A 26998-nucleotide genomic window follows, 5' to 3' on the forward strand; every position below is an offset into this window, starting at 1 on the left:
ACTCATTTCCATCCATTCATCCCTCCCTCCATCCATCCACCTACCCATCTTACGGGTACGCTCCTTTCTTTATAATATCGTATCTAACTTAGGCACCTATTTTTAATCACATTTTTCCAAACCAGCTTAAGATCGTTAATTTATACAGTACAAATCATAGTCGCCAGGCGGCGCCAGAACACTTACCCGATTTACCAGATTTCCTTTTTCCAAATATTTGATCATGAAATTCGCTTATAAATGCTGTTAGGATGTATTGTTGCAAGGTCGGTGTCACTATTGTTTAATGCAAGCCTAAACTCTATGCATGTTTTGCCTACCATTTTGAAAATTTCCACCGCAATCAGTAAGGACGACAATTAAAGGGCTGTCAGACCAGGATTGATGCTCTGAATCCGACTGAAGTCGCTCATGAGCGCGACAGCTCGCAGCTGAGGGTGGGCGTGCCGCTGGAAGTGCCTTCATACGCCTATTTGCAGCTGGTCACTTTGTCCCACATCCAGCATCCATCTGCAGCGTAGAAATATGCGCGATCCCCCTTCTTTACCGCTGCAGACATAGGGACCCCAAAATGCGCGCCTTTATTCTCCTAATTTGTTTTGGTCCCTTAGTCTGGGGCCAACAACGTGACTCTGGTGATGGAAATGATGTTACCTCCCGCAGACTGCTGGATTTTGTGAGTTATGTGTTTTCTTGGCTGTTTAAATTGTGTAGTTTTAAAATATGTGTAAGTAACTATTTTTGTGTACACTATAGGCTCCAGGCAAAGAGCCGACGCAGATGAAATTGTCTCTGGCTAAGGTATTTTATATATTTGTGATTTTAATTGCTCATATTATAGTGTCGTAAAGTCAAAGATTACGTTTATCCATTCGATTTATGTGCGATGAACTGCATTCAGCATCGATTATATTTTGTATTTAGGATGACGTTTTCTCGAGGTGCATCTACAATAAACATGACAAGTTTTCCCCCAACTCCCTTTGGAGCGTGACGATACTGGGCGGCAGTGCGAATTAATTAACTCCTACCAACGCGTTAACAATTTTAAACAAAACCAAGATAATTCTTATTGCGTAATATTTTCAGAAATAATGGCGTATGTGCAGAGGAACTATATATAACACAGTGAATAAGCTTAGAGACAGGTATTTTTTTTTAAATATAATCATTTAACAAAAAAGTTGGATTATTATAAATTAATGCGCCTTTTGTAGCTGATAGCCTATGTGTAATATAATTTAATCAGTGCGCATAATTGTAAGGTCTTATATGAAAGCTTTAACAATGAAACATAAATATGAAAGATATATTTATGTAAAATCGATGATCTCCTGTCTGACCTGTAGGAAAAAAAGCCCCTGATTCAGGAGCTGTCGGTGAAGACCACCATCATCTCGCGCTACGCTTTCACAGCGGTCTCCTGCACCATGGTCAATATATACTCTGCCGCAATTAAGGGCGTCTTCCAGATTGAATTCCCTGCGTCCGCCTTCGTCTCTAACTTTACAAGGTGGGTCCTAACAAGTATCACATAAACTCAAAATCCCACCGCACTGTCAGCAGATAAATATGTATCTAAGTTGAACATGTTACGGTTTTCTAAAATGTATTATCAGAAAAACAACCGGCACTGTTCTCTTTTCCGATTTACGCGTTCGTCCTGTGCACTGTGAAGATGGATAGTCAGGTCACGTTACACGCTGCTGGAGTACGGCACGGATTCGTTTTGTTTTTTCTTTTGCTATCTTTTTCTCATTTTTATTTTCATTCTTTTTCATGTCATGCAAATGTCCTCAGTTTCCTATAGCTTAGTGATATTCAGACTTTTTCTGAAATTCCCCCCGGGGCTAATATGTTGGTTCTGATCCACCCCTCTCCCCTGCACACACACTGACCATAAAAAAACTTTCATTATGAAATAAAATGTAATAAATGTGATCATTTTGATTTGTCAACATTATATAAGATGTACAGGCATATAGCGTTAGCACATTGTGTTTTTTTCTGAAGGATGCAGTTTCGAAATCTGCCCCCCCCCCACACACACAGACTTCTCAGTCGTTTTCTAATTTTTCCGATCACATGTCCTTTCCTGCAATTCCTTCGCAGGCCGCCAGGTGGGCACACCCCACAGTGTAAATACTGCTATAGCAGGGCAGTTTTTGATTTGACATGAACAGCATATACGCCATGGTTAATACCAGGGTTGACTCAGATGCTGTAATCTCAAGTGTTATTAAAAATAACTTTTGGAGAGGCTACTTTGGAACAAGAACAGCACTGGTTGAACAGGAGACTTTTGACTGACAGGCTAGTAAGACATGAGTCTGGGCACTTGACTTAGTAAAAGACCTGATGTGAAGACAAATTCCACCTTTTTCTTGCAGGATCATCGCAGGTCGAGTCTATCCCAGTCAGATCAAGGAGAAGAAGGCTAAGGGGGGCAAAGAGAGGGACAGCCAGCCACAGAGAGAGGAACAAAGTGCAGCAGGGTATCGTAGTCATGTGACTCTGGATCAGGATTCTGTAGGATAATAAAAAAAGCATAATCAGCCACCATGATCTTTTAGGGTGTCTGTTATCCTAAATGTCTATTCCTCCTCCACCTTTAATACAATCCAATCAGCAGAGTGTTAAAATTATCCATTACATTTGCACTACAAACGTCCTGGGCCAGGAAAGTGATGTCACTGTTGATGTCATCAAATAACCAAAACAAAACATAATTTAGTAGTTTACAAAATGGAGGAGTTTGGAGAATATCTGCTCTTTTTTCCCTGTAAATAATTAGAAAAGCATGGTGTAAATGCGTAGTAAGTGTTTTACACAGGAAGGGCTGACTCCCAGAGAGTTACTGTCATCGCGATGATGTCACCTGCATTGCATCCGCAGCGAGGGTGAGGTGGAGACTTTCCAAGCGTCGGCCCTGATTCCTGGGAAGAACAGAGCAGTATTCTTGCTCACGTATGAGGAGCTGCTGGTGAGGAGGCGGGGCCTGTATGAGCATGTGACCAGCATACGCCCCCTGCAGGTGGTCAATAAGTTGTCAGTCCAGGTCACTATAGTAGAGCAGTCTAAGATCACACACCTGGAGGTGTTGCCATTGCGTAAAGGGACTCCCACCAATGACCGTTCAGCTGGCACCCAAGGTATGGACTCATGTGTGCTGAGGGTGGAGATACAGCTTTCTTCAGCTTGTATCTATTAAGTGTGATGTGGTTGATTATGTGCTGAGCCTATTTCTTGGATAAATCATTCTTTCACTTTTATAGTTTGGTCCGCATCGATTCCTTCCTCTCGAATGGTTTTCAGAGGCCTATTCAATCAGTGCAGAACCACAAACTGGTTCATTAACCAAATTATATGTTCTCATTTGTTCTAGGTAACACTGAACCCCCAGCCTCTACAGTCATCCAACAGAATACCACCTTCTGCAAAATATCCTTCAATCCCAGTATTATCCAGCAGCACAAGATGGCCAGCAATGGCATCCTGGGAGATTTTGTTGTACAGTATGACGTAGAGAGAGAGCTGCCGATTGGTGATATTCAGGTATTTCCTTACACACATCCAGCTACAGGTGTAGATATACAGCATGCATGGCTACAGGTGTAGATATACAGCATGCATGGCTACAGGTGTAGATATACAGCATGCATGGCTACAGGTGTAGATATACAGCATGCATGGCTGCAGGTGTAGATATACAGCATGCATGGCTGCAGGTGTAGATATACAGCATGCATGGCTGCAGGTGTAGATATACAGCATGCATGGCTGCAGGTGTAGATATACAGCATGCATGGCTGCAGGTGTATGCGTACCTGTAATGCACACCTGATTTCATTCAAATGCTCTTCATGCGAGAAGTTACATAACTCACCATTGGCATAAAACAGCTGCATTTTATAATTGAATAATTAATATTTGTCAGTATAGCGATGCAACTGGCTTCTGAATTTCACCCACAGTGGTTGGTTTCATCCATAGTGGTTGGTAACTGGTGAGGGTATCGATTTCCAAACTTGCTAAGATTTAGGGCCAGAACAACCTAATTAAGCTCAAGAACCTGATTTATGCATCTGTTTGGTTTTTTTTTTTGATCACATAACACCTTATTCTGTGTTCCAGGTCTTAGACGGACATTTTGTGCATTATTTTGCACCAAGGAATTTGCCCGTAGTCCCAAAGAATGTGGTGTTTGTGATAGACATCAGTGCCTCCATGCTGGGCACCAAAATCAGACAGGTGGGTCACCTCTGCGTTGGCTGAGCGCATTTCAATGCACGTATCTCACTGAGAAGGAGCCAGTCTGCAGAGAAGTAAGCAGCAATGACGCAAAGCTGCGTGAGGATGACTGGAAAATGGGAACGTGCTAAGCCATCCCACCCCGAGAGTCGTGTCCAAGGGCTGAAAAAAAGTTGGAAATGGCAGCTGAGAACAGCTAAATGCATCCCCTGAGTAGTTCAGTGTTTACGTGAAAGGGAGACTTTTTTCTGTTTTAAGAAATGCAGCCAACTCCGCACCTCCATCAGCACAGTGCCGAAACGTTACACCACAACTGTGGGAACTGCTCCCATACAGAGAACCAAGGATCAGCTCCTTCAGGCCTTTGTGCCTTGATAGCTAGATCCTGTCTATCACTGGAAACATTTAGAAGTTAATTAGACCTCTGCCAAACAGCATTCTCAAACCTGCACGGCAGATCAGCTTTCACTGGTCCTTAAAAAGCCTTTTTTTCTTTCTGGAAATGGCTGCTTTAACTTTTATACAACAAAGGCGCTAAAGGGCTTAAAGCTCTTCTTCTCAGGGGACTGGAGTGGAAACTCCAGCAAGACCACAAGCCCAGCACCTCCTACCCGGGCACGCGGGGCAGGACACGGCAGAGGGTAAAATAAGGGGGATTTTTTATGTTTCAGGGGCAAGAGCTCAATCCACAATGCCAATATCCAGAATAGAATTTTTTTTGCAACTTGTGTGGAAAGTAAAACTGTGAAAAATAGAGCTGTAAGCTCCTTCTCCATGATTTTATCACAGACACAGTAATCGCATAGTAATGACATAGTATAACATAGTAATGACATAGCAATAACATAGTATGACACAGTAATGATGACCAGGTCAATAGCGCTGAATTTTCACTCAGTGTGCAGCATGTCCTGTACTGTGTCTTACACTGTGAAAGCCAGGTCTTCCTGACATCTCCGTACCTAATTCCTCCGAGCTCGAGAAGAGCCTCTTCATCATCTCAGCTGTATTCTTTCCCATGAATTGACTTGATCTGTCCCCTTCATCACCCTCCCATGGCAGACAAAGGAAGCCCTCTTTACCATCCTGAGGGACCTTCGGCCCAATGACCACTTCAACTTCGTGAGCTTCTCCAACCGGATAAAGGTGTGGAAGCCCAATCAGCTGGTGCCAGTTACACCGGACAATATCCGAGATGCCAAGAAGTTTATCTACCTGGCCTCTCCAAGCGGAGGTGAGGACTCCATATGTGTGTGTGTGTGTGTGTATATATATATATATATATATATATATATATATTTGGCCACTAGTTTTGGCCACTAGATAGACAGATAGATAGATAGATGGTAACATATTTGGACAGTAGAAAGATATTTAGTCATAAATAGATAGTTATAATAAATAATAGAATTACAATAAACAGTAACAGTGCATGTAATCTTGTAGTAACAGCTCATAAATAAATAACACTGGGCTATATGGCGTCTCTCCAGGTACCGACATCAACCGAGCGATGGAGACGGGCTCCTCGTTGCTGAGCGGCTATCTCTCCAGCCAGGATCGGAGCCGCAACAGCGTGTCGCTGCTCATCTTCCTGACGGACGGCAGGCCCACTGTGGGCGAGGTCAAGCCTCCCCGCATCCTCAGTAACGCCCGGTCCTCAGTGCGCGGCGGATTCTGTGTCTTCACCATCGGCCTGGGCGACGACGTGGACTACCGGCTGCTAGAGCGCCTCTCGCTGGAAAACTGCGGCACGACGCGCCGCATCCCTGAGCAGGCGGACGCCAGCGCCATGCTGAAGGGGTGTGTCCTCCGTCCCCGGGGTCCCTCCCCCACCTCAGGATAGGGAGCCAGCTCCAACAGGGGATTTATTATAAAATCCCATTAAATCATGTGGTCAAAATACCAAAATAATCCACTAATTATGTATTTATGGTACATATACAGTACTATGCAAAAGTCTGAGGCAGTCAAAGAAAATGATGTTTAAATGATGATATCATTTAAATCAGAGTGCGAATTACCCCTCCATAATTGGGGGGTACTGCCTTCATAACACTTCTATGACCATTGCGGTCCGCTACCGCGTCAATACGAATAGTCGCCACCAGGATCAATGTTAAGAGTGCAAGATGCGCTAGGGGTGTTTACTAACATGTATGCAACACACGGTCATGGTCTGGACATGCGACACAATGAGAATCAATACAGAAGATCTCATTGTCCTTATCCCTATCCAAAAGAATTTGGTTTTGATAACTCCCAGGAATTATCCTAGGAGAAGTATACTAGTAAAAGTAATAAGCCTATACAGTTACAAACAGCCTGGTCTGGTCCAGCAGTCTGGTGTTATTCCTGCCCTCTCAGTCCTGCCAGCTCCAACAGGCTTCACTTACAGTAATGTTTTTTCAGAGCATAACGTTAGACCTTCTTATGCATTAACTTTGGCCTAATAACAAACCACACAGGCTAAGTGGCGAATCAATTTCAGAGACACAATTTATTCATGATAAAATGAGAATGAAAACATCGGGAGTTCATCTCCTTGGAAAATGACCATGATCGATTTTACCTCACCAAATAAGCCTGGTTTAACACAATATGTGGGCACATGTGAAAATGAAAAGAAAGTTGTGGCTTCACCAGAACATGTGAAACGTAGGGGGACAGAGGAGGTGGAGGGAAAGCACCCAAATCTCCCCTTGGGATAAATAACCATCATCTGATCTTTTCTTGTGAGAGTATCTCTGCCCGCATATCTAATGATCTCCAGTGGGCTTTCAGTTTCATCCTGGGTTTCTTCTCTCCTGGCAGATTTTACGACGAGATTGGCACACCGCTCCTCTCGCACGTGCGTGTTGCGTACGATGAGGATGCTGTAGAGTACGTTACCCAACAGACCTTCAGCAACTACTTCAATGGCTCCGAGATCGTCATCGCCGGCAAGCTGACCAATCAGAGCGCAGAGTCTCTGCATGTGCAGGTCCTGGCCAATAGCAGTGAAGGGGGCATGGTGCTGGAGACAGACGTGCCGCTGCAGGAGCGTGAGAGGAAACTGCAGCAGCATATAGTGGAGGCGGGCCTTGACCCTAAGGCAGAGAACTATGCAGAGCGGGCATTTGGCTTCCTCAGCGTCAAGGAGAGCCTGAAGTCACGCCTGCGCAGTCAGACAAGTCAGGACAGGGTGGAGGCCACCAAGAAAGCCACAAACCTGTCACTGGCCTACCACTTCCTGACCCCGCTGACGAGTATCACCTTAGAGACACCCAACACCCTTGTCCAGGAGGTCATACCTGACAGCGCCATCGAACTGTCAGCACATACCAGTGAGGAAATTACCCAGAGTACTCAGGGGAGCCCTGAGCTGTCAGGTAAATGTTCAACTGCTACCAGCTATCTAGATATCTACTGTAGCAAATGTAAGAAACCACATGCCTGTTATATGCAGAATTCCCTTATATTCAATCTGCTAAGAGGATCACGTTTTCTATATAAAGCCTTGAAGAAACCTGATGAGGAACTAGTCGAAATTTCCAAGACTTCAGGTAACCTTCAAACGATGGCCTCTTTTGTCTGTCTTGTGAAATATTGCTAGTTCCAGTTTGAAGGACAGAATTCTTGGGGGTAGGTCAGTATTTCTTAAGGGAAAACTGCCCCACCCAGCTGATGTATAATGCTGTAGCTCTTTGGGTGCAGGCCTGTCTGTCTGTCTGCGCACGGAACTCCCCGTAGATTTGTGCCTGCAGTGGTCTCGCTTACATGATCTACCATCCCTCCATTCTCCAGCGGATGGTGACCCCCACTTTATGGTGGACTTTCCTCTCAACAAGCTGACCATGTGTTTCAACATCAATGGAGAGTCAGGGCAGGTGCTTCGACTGGTTTCTGACCCCAAAAACTCTGGTAAGGTGGCCTGGAAACCACAGACTGTTTAGCTTTTAATTGCTCTAAATTTTAAAGATTATAATAAACTTTTCTCCAGCTTAGTGAATAATAAGCACATTGTTTTGGTTGTTATTGAGGTTAGGGTTAGGGTTAGGGTTAGGGTTAAATATATAGTGCTGACCTCCAACAGAACTTGGAAGAATTTTGGAACCTAAGACTTGACTTAAAATCTCAGTGGTATTCCTGCCTGTTGTTTATGGCAGTGTTTCTCAAACGAGTCCTCAGAAACCCCCACATGGTTCACGTTTTTGCTCCCTCCCAACTCCCAGGAAATTGAGAGAGAACAAAAACATGAACTGTCTGGAGGCCCCTGAGGTTTGGCTTGAGAAACACTAGTCTACGGGACTCCCCACTAACCTCATATCTGGCTGTACTTAGGAGTAACAGTCAATGGGAAACTGATTGGGGCTCCAGCACCAACTGGGGCCCACAAAAAGAACCGAACCTACTTCAGTACCATTACTGTGATGGTGGACCGACCCAGACGGTCCTATGTGGAAGTCACACCATACCAAGTTATCGTCAACGGCACAGACCAGTTTGTACTGCCTGTCAATACCACCATCTCCGTGGAGACTGATGAACTGGCAGTGGCTATTGTAGAACAGTCAAACGTCACCGTCACCATACATGGGAACATTGGCTTCCTCATCGCCATTCATCAGTTCCGGAACCCAGCACCATTTCAGCGCGACCACTTAGGTTTCTACATCACAAACAGTAAAGGATTGTCAGAGAATTCCCATGGGCTACTGGGTAAGTATTGCTGATAGACCATTGGGTGTGTATTGAGGTAGCAATCAGAGACAGTAGGCTGATTTTTTATGGAAATCACAATGCAATGCCAGTTGCTGATGTTGATTGGAATTACCTAGATTTAAAACCATAAACCTCAAGAACCAGGGTTTTGTAGGAATCGGTCCTGGAGTTTCTATGGAGAGATCTCCAGGGAGTGTTAACCCCAGCTTTCATTTTTCAGGCCAGTTTCTGTATCAGGAAGTGGGCCTTGTGCAGTTGCCCATGGATGCTATAGCACCCATGCAGCCGGATGCTTTCAGCAGAAAACGTGAGGTTCCAGCAAAGACGACAGCAAACAACACTCAGCCAGTCATCCCGACCAAGATGCCACCAAACTTAATGAAGACCACGCAGCTGACAGATACCGTGGAGCTGAAAACACAGATCCAAACCACACACCCAACACTGGACTCACAGCCCAAGGTGCTAACAAGTAAAAATTCATCTGACGAAAACATGTTGACAAAGACCTTGTCCTCTAAGCATCCACTCAAGACAGAACACCTGGAATTTCTGGAAAAGACATCAAAGCTTGATACAAAGATCTTGCAGGACAAGACCCCAGCCAAAACTGCACAGTTAGAGGTCCTTACAAACAGTATACGTTACAGACGCTCCACAGAGTACATGTCATCTATGGTTGCAAGAGAACACATACAGCTAAAAGTCTCTACAAACACCATACAAAGTAAGGGCCCTCCAAACACAAACACCACACAAAGTAAGGGCCCTCCAAACACAAACACCACACAAAGTAAGGGCCCTCCAAATACAAACACCACACAAAGTAAGGGCCCTCCAAATACAAACACCACACAAAGTAAGGGCCCTCCAAATATAAACACCACACAAAGTAAGGGCCCTCCAAATACAAACACCACACAAAGTAAGGGCCCTCCAAACACCGCCACCACACAAAGTAAGGGCCCTCCAATCACAAACACCACACAAAGTAAGGGCCCTCCAAACACAAACACCACACAAAGTAAGGGCCCTCCAAACACTGCCACTACACAAAGTAAGGGCCCTCCAATCACAAACACCACACAAAGTAAGGGCCCTCCAAACACTGCCACTACACAAAGTAAGGGCCCTCCAATCACAAACACCACACAAAGTAAGGGCCCTCCAAACACTGCCACTACACAAAGTAAGGGCCCTCCAATCACAAACACCACACAAAGTAAGGGCCCTCCAAACACAAACACCACACAAAGTAAGGGCCCTCCAAACACAAACACCTCACAAAGTAAGGGCCCTCCAATCACAAACACCACACAAAGTAAGGGCCCTCCAATCACAAACACCACACAAAGTAAGGGCCCTCCAAACACCGCCACCACACAAAGTAAGGGCCCTCCAATTACAAACACCACACAAAGTAAGGGCCCTCCAAACACTGCCACCACACAAAGTAAGGGCCCTCCAATCACAAACACCACACAAAGTAAGGGCCCTCCAAACCTTGCCACCACTCAAAGTAAGGGCCCTCCAATCACAAACACCACACAAAGTAAGGGCCCTCCAAATACAAACACCACACAAAGTAAGGGCCCTCCAAACACCGCCACCACACAAAGTAAGGGCCCTCCAATCACAAACACCACACAAAGTAAGGGCCCTCCAAACACAAACACCACACAAAGTAAGGGCCCTCCAAACACAAACACCACACAAAGTAAGGGCCCTCCAAACACAAACATCTCACAAAGTAAGGGCCCTCCAAACACAAACACCACACAAAGTAAGGGCCCTCCAAACACTGCCACTACACAAAGTAAGGGCCCTCCAATCACAAACACCACACAAAGTAAGGGCCCTCCAAACACAAACACCACACAAAGTAAGGGCCCTCCAAACACAAACACCTCACAAAGTAAGGGCCCTCCAAACACAAACACCACACAAAGTAAGGGCCCTCCAAACCTTGCCACCACTCAAAGTAAGGGCCCTCCAAACACTGCCACCATACAAAGTAAGGGCCCTCCAAACACAAACACCTCACAAAGTAAGGGCCCTCCAAACACAAACACCACACAAAGTAAGGGCCCTCCAAACACAAACACCACACAAAGTAAGGGCCCTCCAAACACAAACACCACACAAAGTAAGGGCCCTCCAAACACAAACACCACACAAAGTAAGGGCCCTCCAAACACAAACACCTCACAAAGTAAGGGCCCTCCAAACACAAACACCACACAAAGTAAGGGCCCTCCAAACACTGCCACCATACAAAGTAAGGGCCCTCCAAACACAAACACCACACAAAGTAAGGGCCCTCCAAACACAAACACCTCACAAAGTAAGGGCCCTCCAAACACTGCCACCATACAAAGTAAGGGCCCTCCAAACACAAACACTACACAAAGTAAGGGCCCTCCAAACACAAACACCACACAAAGTAAGGGCCCTCCAAACACAAACACCATACAAAGTAAGGGCCCTCCAAACACAAACACCACACAAAGTAAGGGCCCTCCAAACACTGCCACCATACAAAGTAAGGGCCCTCCAAACACAAACACCACACAAAGTAAGGGCCCTCCAAACACAAACACCTCACAAAGTAAGGGCCCTCCAAACACAAACACCACACAAAGTAAGGGCCCTCCAAACACAAACACCTCACAAAGTAAAGACCTTAGCAACATGAGCAGATTTTCCCCTACTCTTTCTAGAAATGTTACGCTGTCTCCTGATGAATACATGCTCTTGTCAGATGGTACCTTCCCTGCCCTGCACATCAAAGGCCACACACTCGCTGTGACTATGAAAACCAGGAGGATTTACAGCAGCATGCAGATTGTTGACTGCTGGTTCATTAAGAACAGTGCCACCAAACTGATTGATGGCCAGTATGGGGACTATGTGGTGTCAGACCTCTATGACACGAGTCCTGGTCTCCATGGAAACAACTGACATGGACATTCTTATTCCAGTATTCACAACACATACAATGCATTTCCTCATTCTCACATCAGCTGGACCTACATTTTTCAGAAACCATATGTCATAAAATGTGATCTTTTATGAGATATGATTTTAAAGCCATAGTACCTTGTTTTACCAGGTTTAGAGAATACATTATTTGTTCAGAAGCTTCTTTTTTATTTATGAAAACCTTGCACAAGTGTGTATATGTACAAAAGATTATGCAATAATTTATGGGTCTGTCACCCTCAGTTCTGACTGAATTTCAGCATTCATTCAGGAGATCAACACCAGTGTGGCATCTACAATTTCACACATTTTGTACTGAATACAAACATCAGAGTTGTGATTTACATTTATCTTTTGCATTGGTAGTTCAGCTTTGGCAGAATTTATAGTCTGTAGATGTTAATTTGCAGGCCTGAATAATAATTACTACACAAACTGACAATCGTTTAAAAATATATGTAACTCATTTAAGTGGGCATGTCGTAATCTGAGTGCACTTCTGCTGGGACAGGCTGGGTGACAGCAGAACTGCCAGATGTTCTGAGGTGTGTCCTTGTAGTCAAAATGTCTTTTGTCTATAATAATGGCAATATTCTGTGGGATTTCAGTATCAGCTCATTGTACTCTGGGAAAGGAGTACTTGTGAATCTTTACATCATTTTAAAAGGTTTACAATTATTGCACTTCATCATATATCTCTGGTTGCTTATGATTAAAGACATCTTGTTCAGGATTTGACACCATCCAACAAGAGAACAGCATGTCTGTATTACGCATTTACTGCAGCCGTAGTTACTGAAAGCTGCAATGTATTATAATGTTTGAAGGGCATGACACTTTATTTACACTAAAGTAGTTCAATGTTTATAAGTACAACTGCCCCATGTGATCCACAAATGCTATGAGTCAAGGCTAAATGCAGACCTACCCTTCAATGCACAAACTAAACAAAATCAAACATTTCACAGGCAATTGATGTTTTAGTAACAGTTCAGTTATTAAATGATATGGATAACAACACAGACCTTTAATAAACTCTAAGAATGTACTGAAATAAGTTATGTGCAGTTTTATTTCTTTTTAATTTTTGAAACAGCATTTTTACTTGAATACATAAAAAAACGTTGTTCTGTAGGATACTTTAGATTTCTCAGGAGGGTGAATGCAAGGTTCTCTTACACACTGAATATAGATCATCTGGACACAGACACAGTACAGGGGGCAGAGTGTGGCTGTGACTGGAAGGTTGTTGGTTCAAGCCCAGCCTTGACATATCTGGAAGACCCTTGACCCCCCCCCCCACCCTTCACAGCCAGCTTGCTCTCACCTACAGGGAGCAGGCTGGGGGCGGCATAAAGAGAGATCAATAAAGTATCTATCATTACTACAGATGACCCACTGGGTCTGGAACCCACACAGGTATTGTGAGTGAGAGACACAGGAGGTAACAGGTTCCTGAGTGGAGGTCCATGTCTGAGTCCTGCCCTTAGTACACCATGGCTGACCCTGAGTACCTGACTAACCTCGCTGTTTGGGCGATGTTCTGATCCAGCTGTCAGGCCATAATGATTTTACTCTTGTTAAAGTCACTCAGATCTTCATCGCTGCCTGTTTCTTCTGCAGTAACTACAAGTACTGAATGTTAACTTGCCGTCTAATATATCCCAGACCTTGACATGCAAAAGTCAACAGTATCCACTTCACAAGGGGGGTAGTCATAATGGTGGATGTGGATGTGTGTGTGTGTGTGTGTGTGTGTGCGTTTGTATATATATATATATAAATATACTGTATATATATATATCCAAAATTTAAATGTTATGATCTCTGAACCACTTTATCACTTTTGCCTTGTGACATGGTAGCATTCACCTTTTTCTTCTCTGGTCAATCTATTTTCCAGACGTCCCAATGAATCGGAAGGGGCTTCAGCAGGGAAGCCTGGTCCTCATGGGCGGCAATAAGTCGGACTCGTTTCCAGTGAGGGTTGGACACCGTCAGGGCCGCCCTTTGTCACCAATTCTGTTCATAGTTTTTATGGACAGAATTTCTAGGCGCAGCCAGGACGTTGAGGGTGTCCGGTTTGGTGACCTCAGGATTAGGTCTCTGCTTTTTGCAGATGATGTGATTCTGTTGGCCTCATCGGACCTTGACCTTCGGCTCTCACTTGGACAGTTCGCAGCCGAGTGTGAAGCGGCTGGAATGAGAATCAGCACCTCCAAATCCGAGACCATGGTCCACAGCCGGAAAAGGGTAGAATGCTCTCTCCGGGTCGGGGATGGGGTCCTCCCCCAAGTGGAGGAGTTTTAGTATTTCGGGGTCTTGTTCACGAGTGAGGGGACGATGGAGCGGGAGATCAACAGGCGGATCAGTGCGGCGTCCGCAGTTCCTCCGCATCGAGAGGAGCCAGATGAGGTGGCTCGGGCATCTGCTTACGATGCCTCCTGAACGCCTCCCTGGTGAGGTGTTCCGGGCATGTCCCACTGGGAGGAGGCCCCGGGGAAGACCCAGGACATGCTGGAGGGACTATGTCTCTCGGCTGGCCTGGGAACGCCTCGAGATTCCCCCAGAGGAGCTAGATGAAGTGGCCGGGGAGAGGGAAGTCTGGGTTTCCCTGCTGAGACTGCTGCCCCCCCGACCCGACCTCGGATTAAGCGGGAGATAATAGATGGATGGATGGTAATGTGGATGGGATTCGCCCTGAGTTTCTAAAAGCTTGGTAGTTTTGATGTTGTTGGGCTGTCTTGGCTGACACGCCTCTTCAACATTGCATGGAAGTTGGGGATTGTGCACTTGGATTGGTATACTGGTATACTGGGGTGGTGGTCCCCAGAAAGGGGATCGGAAGATGTGTTCCACCTTCAGGGGGATCACACTCCTCAGTCTCCCTGGGAAGGTCTATGTCCAGGTACTGGAGAGGAGGGTCTATGTCCAGGTACTGGAGAGGAGGGTCTGTCTGTTGGCTGAACCTCAGATTCAGAAGGAATGATGTGGATTCCTTCCTGGTCATGGAATGGTTGACCAGTTTTTCACCCTCACAAGGATACTGGAGGGTTTATGGGAGTTTGCCCAACCAGTCTACATGTATTTTGCGGACTTGGAAAAGACATACGATCATCTCCATCAGAAGGTCCTGTGGGGGGTGCTTCAGAAGTATGGGGACCTTTGGTGCAGAGCACAAGGTCCCTGTATAATTAGGGTATGAGTTTGGTTTGAATTGCTAGCAGTAAGTCAGACTTGTTCCTGGTAGGTGTTGGACCGGTCACCAGTTCTGTTCGTAACTTCTATGGACAGAATTTTTTGGCATAGTCAAGGGGCAGTTTGGGTCTGGTTTGGGCACTTCAGGGTCGCATCTTTGTTTTTTGCAGATGATGTGGTCTGGCACTGGGCTGTGACCTTCAGCTTGCACTGCGGCGGTTTGCAGCTGGGGTGAGGATCAGCACCACCAGTGTCTGAGGCTACGGTTCTTGACTGGAAAAGGGTAGATTGCCCTCTCCTGGTGGAAGATGAGTTACTGCCTATCTTGGGGTCTTATTCATGAGAGAAGGGAGTGGGAGATCGACATGGATCGATGCCACCCGGACGGCTCTCTGGGGAGGTTTTTCAGGCATGTCCAACCGTGAGGAGGCCCCAGGGCAGACCCAGGACATGCTGGAGGCATTAAATCTCTCCACTGGCTTGAGCGCCTTGGTATTCCCCTGGAGGAGGTGGCTGGGGACAGGGAGATCTGGGCATCCCTGCTTAGACTGGTGCCCCTGTGACCCGACCCCACATAAGCGGTGGAAGATGGATGGATGGATGGATGGATAGCATACATGCACTCACACATCAGTAATACATGATCCTAGAAATTTTACATCTTTACAAAAATGATTTACAGTACAACAGACTATTAATCAGGAGCTGCTTTATTAAAGAAAGAACACTGGTAAAATACACAGAACAATGCAGAACCGGCGTAACCTAACCAATACAGAGCTGAGGAGCACCGGCTCAAACCCCAACTGCCACATAGTAATACCTCAAAGCATTAGCTGTACGAGGCAAACACATTTGGACTAAGAAATACATGCATCAGTGCACTTGTGTGAATAATACACACACATATTGATATTTTCCCCATGAATGTACTGAGGAATGCAAGCAAACATTACAAGGGAACAAACATCCAGCCTCCAGCTGTGAGTGTCGATCAGATCACACCCCCCCCCACAAGAGACCAACTGCACTTTGCATTACAGAAGGAGAGTAGCCAGTCGTACAGAAACAAAGTGTATATTAGGCAGTAGTGTGGTTCACATGAACAGAAGGATAGCATCAGACAGGTGGAGAACATCTCCGTCATCAGACGGTGCTGGTGCTTGGTTCCAAGACGGCTTGGGGAGAAAAAGAAAGAAAATGGGAACCCCTCCCCCACCTCCCGAATTCATCTACGTTATCAATCAGGGTGGAAAATGACACTGCTCCTCATCTTGTCTCAGGCAGCTCATAAACTCCTCTTAATGCCATTAAATTAAGCCCTGTGGGTCTTTGGGGTCATTTTGGGGTAACCAATCAGCACAAAGGAAGGACGAGTTCCATCTGCTCCAGATATGAGACACCCCTCTCCCATGAGTCATTGTCTAACCCTGAGAAGGCGGCCTATCATCCATATACACTGATTAGCAGGAATAAACCATCACAAGGGGCCAGCCAACAAATCACTCAGAATCAAGTGCCTACGGGTCCCAGAAAAAGCTCCGCCAACAGGGTGTGTAACCATGAATAAAGGATAGGAGTGACCGAGTGTAAAAGGCGTGTAAAAAGAGTGATCACTGCTCTGGCCCCTCCTAGTAAAGTGCTCGACGTCTGGCTGAGTCGGGATCCACGCAAACTTCAGAACGCCTCTCATTCAGCAGGGAACTGGAGACAGAAGTGGCCAGACCATCAGCAGTCACACACACTTAGCGGCCCCCGAACACGGGAGGGGTGACTCTGACCCTGACCATCCTTGCTCCCCCTCCAGGACCTCAGGGTCAGTGTCGGGTTCCAGGAGTACCTGGAACAAAGCACAAAGGTGGATCATATGATATAGAGGACCGTGCATTCATTCTGTGTGCCCTGTGATGGACTGGCATCCCGTCCAGGGTGTCCCCTGCCCAGTGGCTCCGCCCATGAGCTAAACTGGCGCTCCCTCACCTCATAGGCAAACACTACATTTTCCTGGTGCCCAGGGCTTCCCACATTAAATAAGCGATTATGAATAGTGGGTGGATGGACACTGTTTCTCCAGGTTAGGGTCACAATAACCAGGCAGGTCCTGTGGACTCCTCAGATGTTCTCAAGCCAGGTGGGCATATAGTCCCTCCGGCCTCAGGCCTGGAACAACTTCTGAGAATCGTGAAGGGAGGGGGCATCAGTGGAAAGCTACGTTATCTGGAACACGAGTCTCCCTTAGGGCCCTTCCTCTGCAGATAGGGGCCAGACAAACCAAAAGAACCCCCCCCCCCCCACCCATGTCAACGCTGGAGTCCCAGGTCTGTATTGGGTTTATGGGGAACCCGTACAGCCAGGAATGAGGGTGGGGTTAGCCGCCCATGTCAACCTGGCAGCGTTTGGTCCCAAATGGCCGGGGGGGGGATTTCTGGGGGTTTGCTACACACAGGCTGGGGCACAGGAAGGAGCCAGATGCACCATGTATCACACAGTCTTTTACATGCAGTTATAAAAGAGTCATGTAAACAGCACTTCAAATACAAAAACAAAGCATATACTGTATGCTAAGTGCGCATCACGAATGTTACATTCCTCAGCACATTTAACGGGTCCGGAGATCATCCCTGGGCCCGTCTGCTCTGTAAAGCCTGACATCACCCTGTGGAAACATTCCTCAAAATGTCACTTTTATGGTGCCGGACAAACGGGCTGATTCGTTGGCATCCAAAAGGCCACGGGAGTGGGAGAGGCCGCGGCAGAACCGACGGGAAAAGAATCAGCCATTGAGGGCCCGGGAGGGCTGAGGGGTGGGGGCCGCACTGAGTCACCGGGGTCCCAGTATGTTGGAAAATCTGCAAAGGACTGGGGGGGCAACATTTACCAGCCTAAGAGGCTGGAGGTCGGAACTGACGACCAGAATGTGAGACCAGAATGATGCCAGAGTTCAGCAAGAAGGCCCTGAAAATCACAACTAATTATTCAATTTACTTGCATTTGTATAGTGCATTTTCACAATATTACATTATCTCAAAGCACTTTACATTGTCCCTGCCCCAAGCCGCCAGTGAGCCAGAGATGACACTGGCAAGGAAGAAACCTTAGGGCAGGGGTGGCCGATCTTATCCGCAAAGGGCCGCTGTGTGTGCGGGTTTTCGCTGCAGCTCCCTAATTAGATTACCAATTAGAGGACTGATTGGCTGAAGAGTCCTCACACCTGGGTTTGAGCAGCTGACCTACAGGTTATCCCAGAATCCTGCATAGACACCGGCCCTTTGCGGATAAGATCGGCCACCCCTGCCTTAGGGGAACCAGACTCAAAGGGGGGCCTATCCTCCAGGGGGCAGCAGAGGAAGTCAGTCGATTCGCAGACTCATCAGCATTACGCCTAATTAAGTTAAGGGGGCTGCATTCCTGTAGACACACACAATGATGACAGCACCAATGCTACCTATGTAACCCAGTCAGATCTCACTGCTCTTCCTCGTCTGTCAGATCGTCCCGTTTTGGCGTCAGCGATGTCAGGTGAACTGACACGAACGGAGAGATTGTTAGAGGAGAAAGGCACAATAAAACGTCAGTTAAGACTTAAAGGTGGTGAGATTTCTGAATGGCAAGAAGAAACATACTACTACACATCTACAGCAGGACTCTCCCTCCTCTCTGGGAAACGCGATGCAGAAAGACAGGGGTTTGGAGGACAGGCACCTTCCAGGGGAGCGTGACTGACTCACTCTGATGTTCAAATCCAGCGTGAGCTGTAGCAGATGTGGAGCGCGACCAGTGGACACACACACACACACACACACACACACACACACACACACACACACGCTGACTCCAGGTCACTCAATTGTCCCAGCTGGAGTTTCATGCTTTCAACACGAGGCTCTCTGTCTCTCTCTCTGTCTCTCAGGGGCAGCAGCCCACAGATGAAGTCATTGTTAAACTTTGTTCCATACTGGTTTCCATAGTACCCAGATGATTCACTCATAGAATCTTGGGCCCCGTGGATATTGGACTCGTGAAAGGGAATTTGTAACTGCTGTTTACACACAGGCGATCTGGGTGGAGGTCACATGGACACGCTGAAGCCCCCCACCCCCCCACAAAGCCGGCCCGCCCCCTCACCTGCGCCTCCTCTCCAGTCGCCCACGACGACGCCTCCCCCTGCTTCACGACGTCGCCCTTTTCCTCCATCGTCACCAGCGTCTTGTATTTCCTCATCATTAGGCTGTCCACCACCCAGAACATGACGGCCTAGGGCAGGGCACAGAGACCACTCACGGGGCACGATTTGACAGCACGCCCTATCATGTCCAACTGACTGACACGCGCAGCCGCACGCGAGGCGCAGCTGCGCAGACTCACGTTGACCAAAAAGGGCACGATGAGCATGACGAGCACCACCTCCAGCTGAGCGTTGGGGATGTAGTCCAGCAGCACCTCCTGCACCTGCAGCACAGGGCTCCCATTAGAGAGAGACCAGCCTGCCCAGGCAGGGTGTACCACGGTAGTTTGAATAATTACATTTACAATTCTGAATAATTACAATTACAATTCTGAATAATTACAATTCTGAATAATTACAATTACAATTACCCCTAAGAAGCATAATGTCGGTCAGAAACGAAGAATAAAAATAGAGATAATGCAAAAAATTGTTATCACTCTGGAGCCTCTTGGCTGGTGCACAGCCAGCATGCAGTGGGTACTTACCCTAGTCCACCCAGGAATGAGCAGCACCAGGGTCACCACGCACTTCTCCAGCACCACGATGAGCAGGTATATGGCACACTGGCCCACCCAGGCCGCCACCTGCGGAGGCTCCCCTGGAGAGGGCAGACCACCCATCAGACTGGGAGCAAACCGGCCAGAACCTGGGCCCCAAACCAGCCAACAGCACCCCCTACTGAGCAGAAGGCAGTAGTGCTTTCTTCTGGACATAACACTTATTTTTTTTTTTAAAAGGTCAGCAAAAATCACCACCCCTGAAACATTAGCTGCTTTAAAGCAAAGCTCTGCGTTTCATAACTCCTTACTTCAGCGCTTATGCAATCTGTGTTTCACTTCCAAGCATGTAGTGGATATTTTTGCACACAATTCCCAGCACAGTCCAATCACAAGAAAGACTTGGGAGAAACCATGGATTACAAAATAAAGTGGGAAGTTGCTTCAAAAGTTGAAATACTCATCGATGTGTGGCACAGCACACATAAAATGTGGAATAAGTATTGATTTACAGAGAAGATTCATTGTACCCTTCAAAGACAACCAAAAATGTGTTCCTAAAAACAGCGGAGCCATATTTTCATGGTCAGCTTTCTGTCATAACAGCCTTCCAGATAAATAATAAATACCAGTCATCCGCACTTACAGCCAAACATCTCCACACCATCATCGCTGTCAATGTACCCGAAAGGTGCATGATCCATCTTTACCTTCAAATCAAACTTATCAAAAGTTTGTCCAAATGCTTCAACACAGCCCTACATAATTTAGGCAAGTTTAGTTTTATAGCACATCAACACACAGGGGTCATTTCAGAGAGCTTTACATAAAATAAGGTCAAATAAAAGCAATCATTTAATGGAATAATTCTTTCACTTTTTTAAATTTAAGTGACTAATTAAAAATTACAAATTGAAGACACTAAAATAAAGAAAAAGCAGCTATTTTTATTAGCAGTTGCCCTGACTTTGGCTCGTACTATTAGCTGACCAGATCCTAATGGTCTCAGCGGCCTGTTAGCTTCATATCCAGTCAGAAGGTCTGTGATGTAAAATGGGCTGAGATCACAGACACACTTGTAAACAAACATGTTCTTTAACATGTTAACAGGCTCCTAGCATATTCTGCATATCTTCATAATGGTCTAAACGAGAGCCCGATCGATAAATCGGCGTGCCGATATTATTGGCCGATATGCTCTAATTGCAGATAAAATCGGCATAAGCGTTTATGACAGCCAACAAATTACAATTAAAAAGAAATGGGAAGATGGAAGAGGAATCCTTCGACCATGTTATAAGTGTTGTCATTTCGTAGTTAGTCCACCAGAGGGCACACCACAACTCCTCCATTGGCAACACGCTATTAGTTTATAATGGATCTGATATATATGTATGTTATACATAACATATATGATAAAACAAGTTTATATTTAAGCTGCATTATGTCATGTTATCTCTGTGAGGACTGCGCTGATGTTGCAGTTCCTCATCAGATCATTGCAGCACACATGCTTATCCAGGACAGGGTCAAAGGTCATCTAGTGCCCCCCACCCCAGCAAGACACAAGGCTGAGGTACAAGCTGGACGGCATTCTAGCCCATAGCACAATGCACATGCACAATGATACAGGTACACTAACTGTTTAACTGCACATTGTTTGGAGCTCAGGAGGAAACTGGAGGAAGCCCACATGACACAGGGAGAACGTGCAAGGTCCACGCACATGGTGCACATGGTAGGGGGCAGGATTGAAACCCACAAACTGGGAGGTATGAGGCATCAGGGCCAGAGGCACCCAGCCAAAATTCAGGCATCCGGCCTTTACGGACATTCGCCTCATGCGATCTGACTGCATCTGTTTTTACTAACCGAAAGAATTCCGAAAAGGATCTGTGCTTTTACGAAAACAGGAGAAAAGCGAAAACAGTGTTTAGTATTTGTTTATCAGTGAACCAATTACAGATACAAGGTCATGCACCACATAGCGATGTTTCAGTCAGTGACGGACCGCATATAAACAAGGGTCCCATACGATCGATTATAACAGCTGAAAAATTCCTACTGCCTAGTGATGATGTAGCACTTTATCACGGTGATGCTGGTGTAAACACACCCACTTTGCTGCCAGCCGTGTAAAAACAGCATGCACCATTATACCTGGTAAGGATAACCGTCACTGGTTTATGTGTTTACTATGCTGTACTTTTTAACCATTTGTGCTGTAAGCCTATAGGGGTGCAGTAGACTCTACCATCTAGGTTTGTGTAAATACACTACGATGTTCTCACAACTGCACAACAGCCTAAAGATGCATATTTCTGAACGTTTCCTTGTTAAGTGATACATGACTGTACTGATCATGGTACGTAAAACCTCACTGTCCATACATTATCTCTACTTTGCAGAGGCTGTGTATCATTAATACTTTTATTACGTTAGTGTTTTTAGGTTTTATCTGTTATTTGGTATGATTTGGTAGGTTATTTTTTCGTTTTGCCGTTCCCGTGTTAATTAATGGCGATTGCTACTTCGCTTTATGTCATTTTGGCTTATGAGGGCTTTTATAGGAACGCTGTACTGTCGGAAACGGGGAGTTCCTGTACTGATGCTACAATGCCCCCTAGTGGTAGCAGAAATAAACCAAAGTACACCACAAAACGGAAAGATGGCAATGCGCATTCCACACTAATATACTCCGACTCCTCACCATATTCTCCAAAGGTGAGCAGGGTGACTTTCTTGTACTCGACGGCCTTGGAGACTGCCTTCACCCCTGCCCAGATTACGAGCATGCCCAATGTCGCATCCAGAAGGAAATTCATCAGATACCTGGGAAAGACAGCAGGAATTGGGGTTTTACACCACAGCTCACAGAATCAGTCAGGTGTTTTTATTACAAGGGATAAGGTCTCGCTTGGGTGCGCCTGGGATAGGGAATTTTGTTTGTACTGAATATGTCAAGTGCCAAATTAAGCTCTTACAAAGAGCAGGGGTCTTCTATGGTGAGCGTTGAGAGGAAGACGTTGGCAAAGTGAATGAAGAGTGCGCCGATCGCCTGCTTCGAGGTGTCGTAAAACCTGGGAGAACCAAAATACACACCTAACACACCTGGCAAACTCTTTAAAAGAGCAAGAATACATGTATAAAGGAAAAAACTGCAATGCCTGAACAATGTATAACAAACACAGGTTTAAACATTAGCATGACCAGACAGATCAATGCCTCTCGGACTCAGGCCCTGATCGATCCCCTGCATTTCTTAACACAGACTGAGATGCAAAAAAAATTAGTTATATATGGGAATATCACAAAAGATAAGATTAATACAATAGGAAAATTCTAAGAAGGCTATAGGGCCAAAAGACAACTCACCAGATTCTCCATGGTCGTCTTATTCCAGCTGGTTCGCGGAACCGTTTTACTGCCATTAAAACAGACAGAAGCAGAGTCTGATTAATAAGAAGAACCTTCATAATCTGTGGTCAATTATTCATCATCTGAAAACTGCAAAAACTGCCAGCAGTGCTGCAGTTACAACAAAAAAGTCCACAAGAAAGCTGCGGGACAGCAGACCTTCCTCGGGTTGGACATTTTACCCTGAGCCACCGCAATATCAAACCAGCACACCGAGATACATCAACAACTACAACACCATTGATATGCTGAGGTTAAGACATTCGCTTTGTAAAACAGACCAAAAGCAATGGGCCGTTTAATCAAACAGGCAAACAGACAAAACAGACAAAAAGGAAGTGCTTTATAATCACAGCACTGCAGACACGCACATGTGACCGAACACAAAAAGAAAAAAAATTCTGATCCATCACTGCTGGGGCTTGGACCCCCAATTAGACTGGACTTTTAATGAAGAAGTTCTAACAGTAGGCCTGCTGTAAACTTCTTAGATTCAGAAAAGTGAGGGTTTCCCCTGAAGAGAATATAAATTCAGCCTATAACAGACCCTGTACCCACCTTAAACCAATGTCACTTTACCAGTCTTTACAGTGAATCAAGAAGCGATTTAATCCAAGAATTATTTTCTCAAAGTACTCACACATTACTATCCTACAGTAATGCATTAGTACACTATAGCCTGTGAGCAGTAATTGCTTCAGTGCAAGGAAACGATTATCAAGCACTTTTTTTCAGGAAAAACTTGCGGATCACGCTAGAATTAGTTCTTTTTGCCAGTCCTGCAGGCATGGCTTACGACAGCTAATGATAACAAAGTACACAAACTAAGGACTTTGACCCTTCCATGATTTATTTAGAACACTGCAAACTACGCTGAAAATGAGTAATTCGAAAAGCTTAAGCGGCACAACAACCTGCAAAGATTAGGGAGGCCCGGCGTGTCCGCGAGGGGATTGAGTTTAAAACAGTCGACAGCCGACGCAACAGATCACAATGACACCTAGTCAAAGTTTTCATGTCACAGGAAACTGCAACGTCTGCCACGCATCAGGAGTGTGAACCAATTAAAACCTTGGGGTTTTTGTTTTCAGAACAAACAGGGTTACATCATTCGATAATGGTAAATAAAAACCGTTTATGAGGCCAACATCGCCAACAAGATACGATATCGCTTTTGTTTTATTTTACATTGTACTCACACATCAAAGTACTGAAAGCCACAACCGCCAGCAGCGCCTGGATCAAGACCCCGAAATTGTCCATTAGCGCCCCGTTATCGCACCCATGGCCACGTGTAACATCGGTCGTGTTCGCCGACACCACCATCCTCCCATCAAACGCGCTCTTTCGGCCGGGAATATGCTCTTGTAGCCGTCGGTTGTGTGTGGATTGTCAGGAAACACTGATACATCAGCAAACGACAGTCCAAGCAAACAAAAGAAGTGGACTTCCTCGAGTGTTCCGCGATGCATCCAGCCCGGATTCCCAGTGAGAGAACCCTAATAGAACCCAAAAGACCCGAAGTTCTTCTCCCGTTCTTGCTAAAGTTCCGTTAAATTAATAAGTAAGCAAAATAAATCAATTCACTGGGGAATCGACTGGAAGCTGGGGAAAAAAACTCTTCTAGATGCCCCAAATCCCCGTGTTTTTAACAAACATGCTGGAAAACTGGAGCCTGACGTCACCTCCTGCTGCTGCTGGTTTTCTCACGTGCATCCAAGGGGCGGCTCCCCCCTCCTTTGTTATCCTTCTCTCAACACACGTGAGAGGAGCTGGACGGGCTCAGATGATCGATCTGAGCCTTTACGTGGGTCCCCATCTAAATCACTACCTTAATAAGATCCAGAATACATTCAGGTGTTGCCTAATCGTATTTCACACAGTGTATTATACTTGTACTGTCGTGAAAGGCATACCATTGCATTACCATTTATTAATCTTCCTGTAAGATATAAACAAGTCTGTGAAATATCTGCACAAAGAAAAATCAGAACGCTGCCTTTGTCATCTGAGTTGCATTAAAAGCAGCATGAAACAACAGACTGCGAATCAATGACACAATGTACTCATTTTAAAGACCACATTATTATTAAATAACAATATACTTTTTGAAAATTTTATAGTATTCTGAAATGTCGGAAATAAAGGTCTATATTAGAAAATACAGTATTTTTGAACCGTTTCCCAAAACACAGTTTGTGTCTGGGTTGCTAATCTTTTTATAATCATTAATATTTTTTTTTCTCCAGCAACAAAAACATGAAGGTACGATTACATTAGAAATCCAGCTGCAACGAGACTGAGTTCCTCACGTGGTAAATGATGACAGCGACTGCAGGCTTTTGTAAATGTCCTGTGACCCAGTAACAACAGGAAAAGATCTGCTCTGATCAGCGGAGCCTTGATGCGGTTGGTGCTGGAATACACGTCCCTGCAAACTTAACGAAGCGCCTCTTCGCGCAGTTTCCTGTTTGCACAACCGTACTACGGCTCAGCAATCTGTGTGTAATATATGCGCAAAACCTTTTTTTTGTATTATTGTGCAAGCATCGGCGTTGCCGACTCGCGGGCAAGTCAGATCTAATTATAGAAGGCTTAATTTCACCTGGGGTGCCTTTACCTGATTTGCACTATCGCGAATCCTGCCGAGCATTGATAGCATAATCACACACTAACATAATAATACAGTTATCAATATTCCATTCACTGATATGTATAGAAAGACTACAGATTTGGACAACATTTATGCACAAATAAATATTGAATTTCAAAACGATAAAACTACTTTTATAAATCGTATAAAACATAATCGGCCATGCCTTGAATCTGTCACTTGGCAGCTCGGATAGTATTGAATCCACAGTATCGAATTTCTTTGGAAGGAGTTCAGATCGGCGACAGGAAGTGTTTACTTTGATTTGATGGTGCCAAATCCAAATCCTAAATCACTGTGCTGGACCCACCGTAGCGGGCAGGCGTCTTGGCAAGCGCCCGGAAAGTAAACAGAAGACTGCTTTCTGCAAAGTTTCTTTGTTCCGATAAATCCTCTTGAAAAACATTCTTCATCTTTTTGTATTAGCAATCAATCTAACTCTACAATAATTTTACAAAGCATAATTAATTTTTAATGAAGTGAATACAGTAGGCCTATATATAACACAGTGGTACCTCGGTTCTCGAACTTAATCCGTTCCGGACTCCGGATCGAATCCTAAAAAGTTCGAGTTCTGATCGAATTTTTCCCATAAGAAATAATGGAAAACCAATTAATTGGTTCCCGGCCTCCCAAAATTACACCTAAATATATATAAACAGAAAAAGAACAGGATGAAACAAGAAGAGCATTTTTTTCTTAATGGCTTCCAAAATGATAAAGATCTTATCCCAACATTGCTCCTGTCCTGCCCCAATCGTCCGCTCCTTCCGTGTGCCACGCCCCCTCGTTAACCTCGTGTGGGATCCCCATGTGATCAGCTGTTTCTGCTTGTTGTCATTAGTCCGCGTTTCAGTTTGTTTCTCCAGTCCAGTCATTGGGTGCGTTCGACTTGCTTACAGCGCTGGCTTAAAGCAACGCATTCTGATCCTGACGCAATGCATTACGGTTAAATGCATTACGGTTAGATGCATTACGGTTAGATGCATTGCGACCTCTCACCCGGCTGCACAAACTGGGAACCGACTCCGTGACGACACGCCTGTGCCCTTATTGGCTGAAGAGTTT

The 26998-nt window shown here is 45.5% G+C and overlaps 2 protein-coding genes across 6 annotated transcripts; one reads left to right on the plus strand and one right to left on the minus strand.

The window, feature by feature from the left end:
- Positions 1-249: 249 nt before the first annotated feature.
- LOC111842411 (uncharacterized) lies at positions 250-12998 on the plus strand. Of its 3 annotated transcripts, XM_072706955.1 has the most exons (14): positions 251-676; positions 757-801; positions 1350-1513; positions 2391-2495; positions 2896-3152; positions 3386-3555; positions 4135-4251; positions 5314-5485; positions 5745-6054; positions 7066-7622; positions 7749-7796; positions 8038-8154; positions 8575-8952; positions 9176-12998. In XM_072706955.1, exons 1-14 carry the CDS (start codon positions 572-574, stop codon positions 11914-11916), a joined length of 5286 nt encoding a protein of 1761 aa, XP_072563056.1. In that variant the 5' UTR covers positions 251-571; the 3' UTR covers positions 11917-12998. The 3 variants fall into 3 exon arrangements, with proteins under 3 accessions (XP_072563026.1, XP_072563075.1, XP_072563056.1); XM_072706925.1 differs by having other exon boundaries at positions 250-676; positions 7066-7796; XM_072706974.1 differs by lacking the exon at positions 7749-7796 and having other exon boundaries at positions 250-676.
- A 2829-nt stretch (positions 12999-15827) lies between these two features.
- Positions 15828-25070, minus strand: tmem110l (transmembrane protein 110, like). Of its 3 annotated transcripts, none has more exons than XM_023808862.2 (8): positions 24477-25070; positions 23236-23284; positions 22845-22940; positions 22571-22692; positions 19849-19961; positions 19501-19584; positions 19261-19389; positions 15828-16975 (listed from the first exon to the last, which is right to left on the minus strand). In XM_023808862.2, the coding sequence occupies exons 1-8, from the start codon at positions 24601-24603 to the stop codon at positions 16871-16873; spliced, it is 825 nt and encodes a 274-aa protein (XP_023664630.2). In that variant the 5' UTR covers positions 24604-25070; the 3' UTR covers positions 15828-16870. The 3 variants fall into 3 exon arrangements, with proteins under 3 accessions (XP_023664630.2, XP_023664632.1, XP_023664631.1); XM_023808864.2 differs by having other exon boundaries at positions 24963-25069; XM_023808863.2 differs by lacking the exon at positions 24477-25070 and adding an exon at positions 24192-24441.
- Between the last annotated feature and the right edge of the window lie 1928 nt (positions 25071-26998).

This window comes from Paramormyrops kingsleyae, chromosome 1 (assembly GCF_048594095.1).
Source record: "Paramormyrops kingsleyae isolate MSU_618 chromosome 1, PKINGS_0.4, whole genome shotgun sequence".
Lineage (NCBI taxonomy): Eukaryota > Metazoa > Chordata > Actinopteri > Osteoglossiformes > Mormyridae > Paramormyrops > Paramormyrops kingsleyae.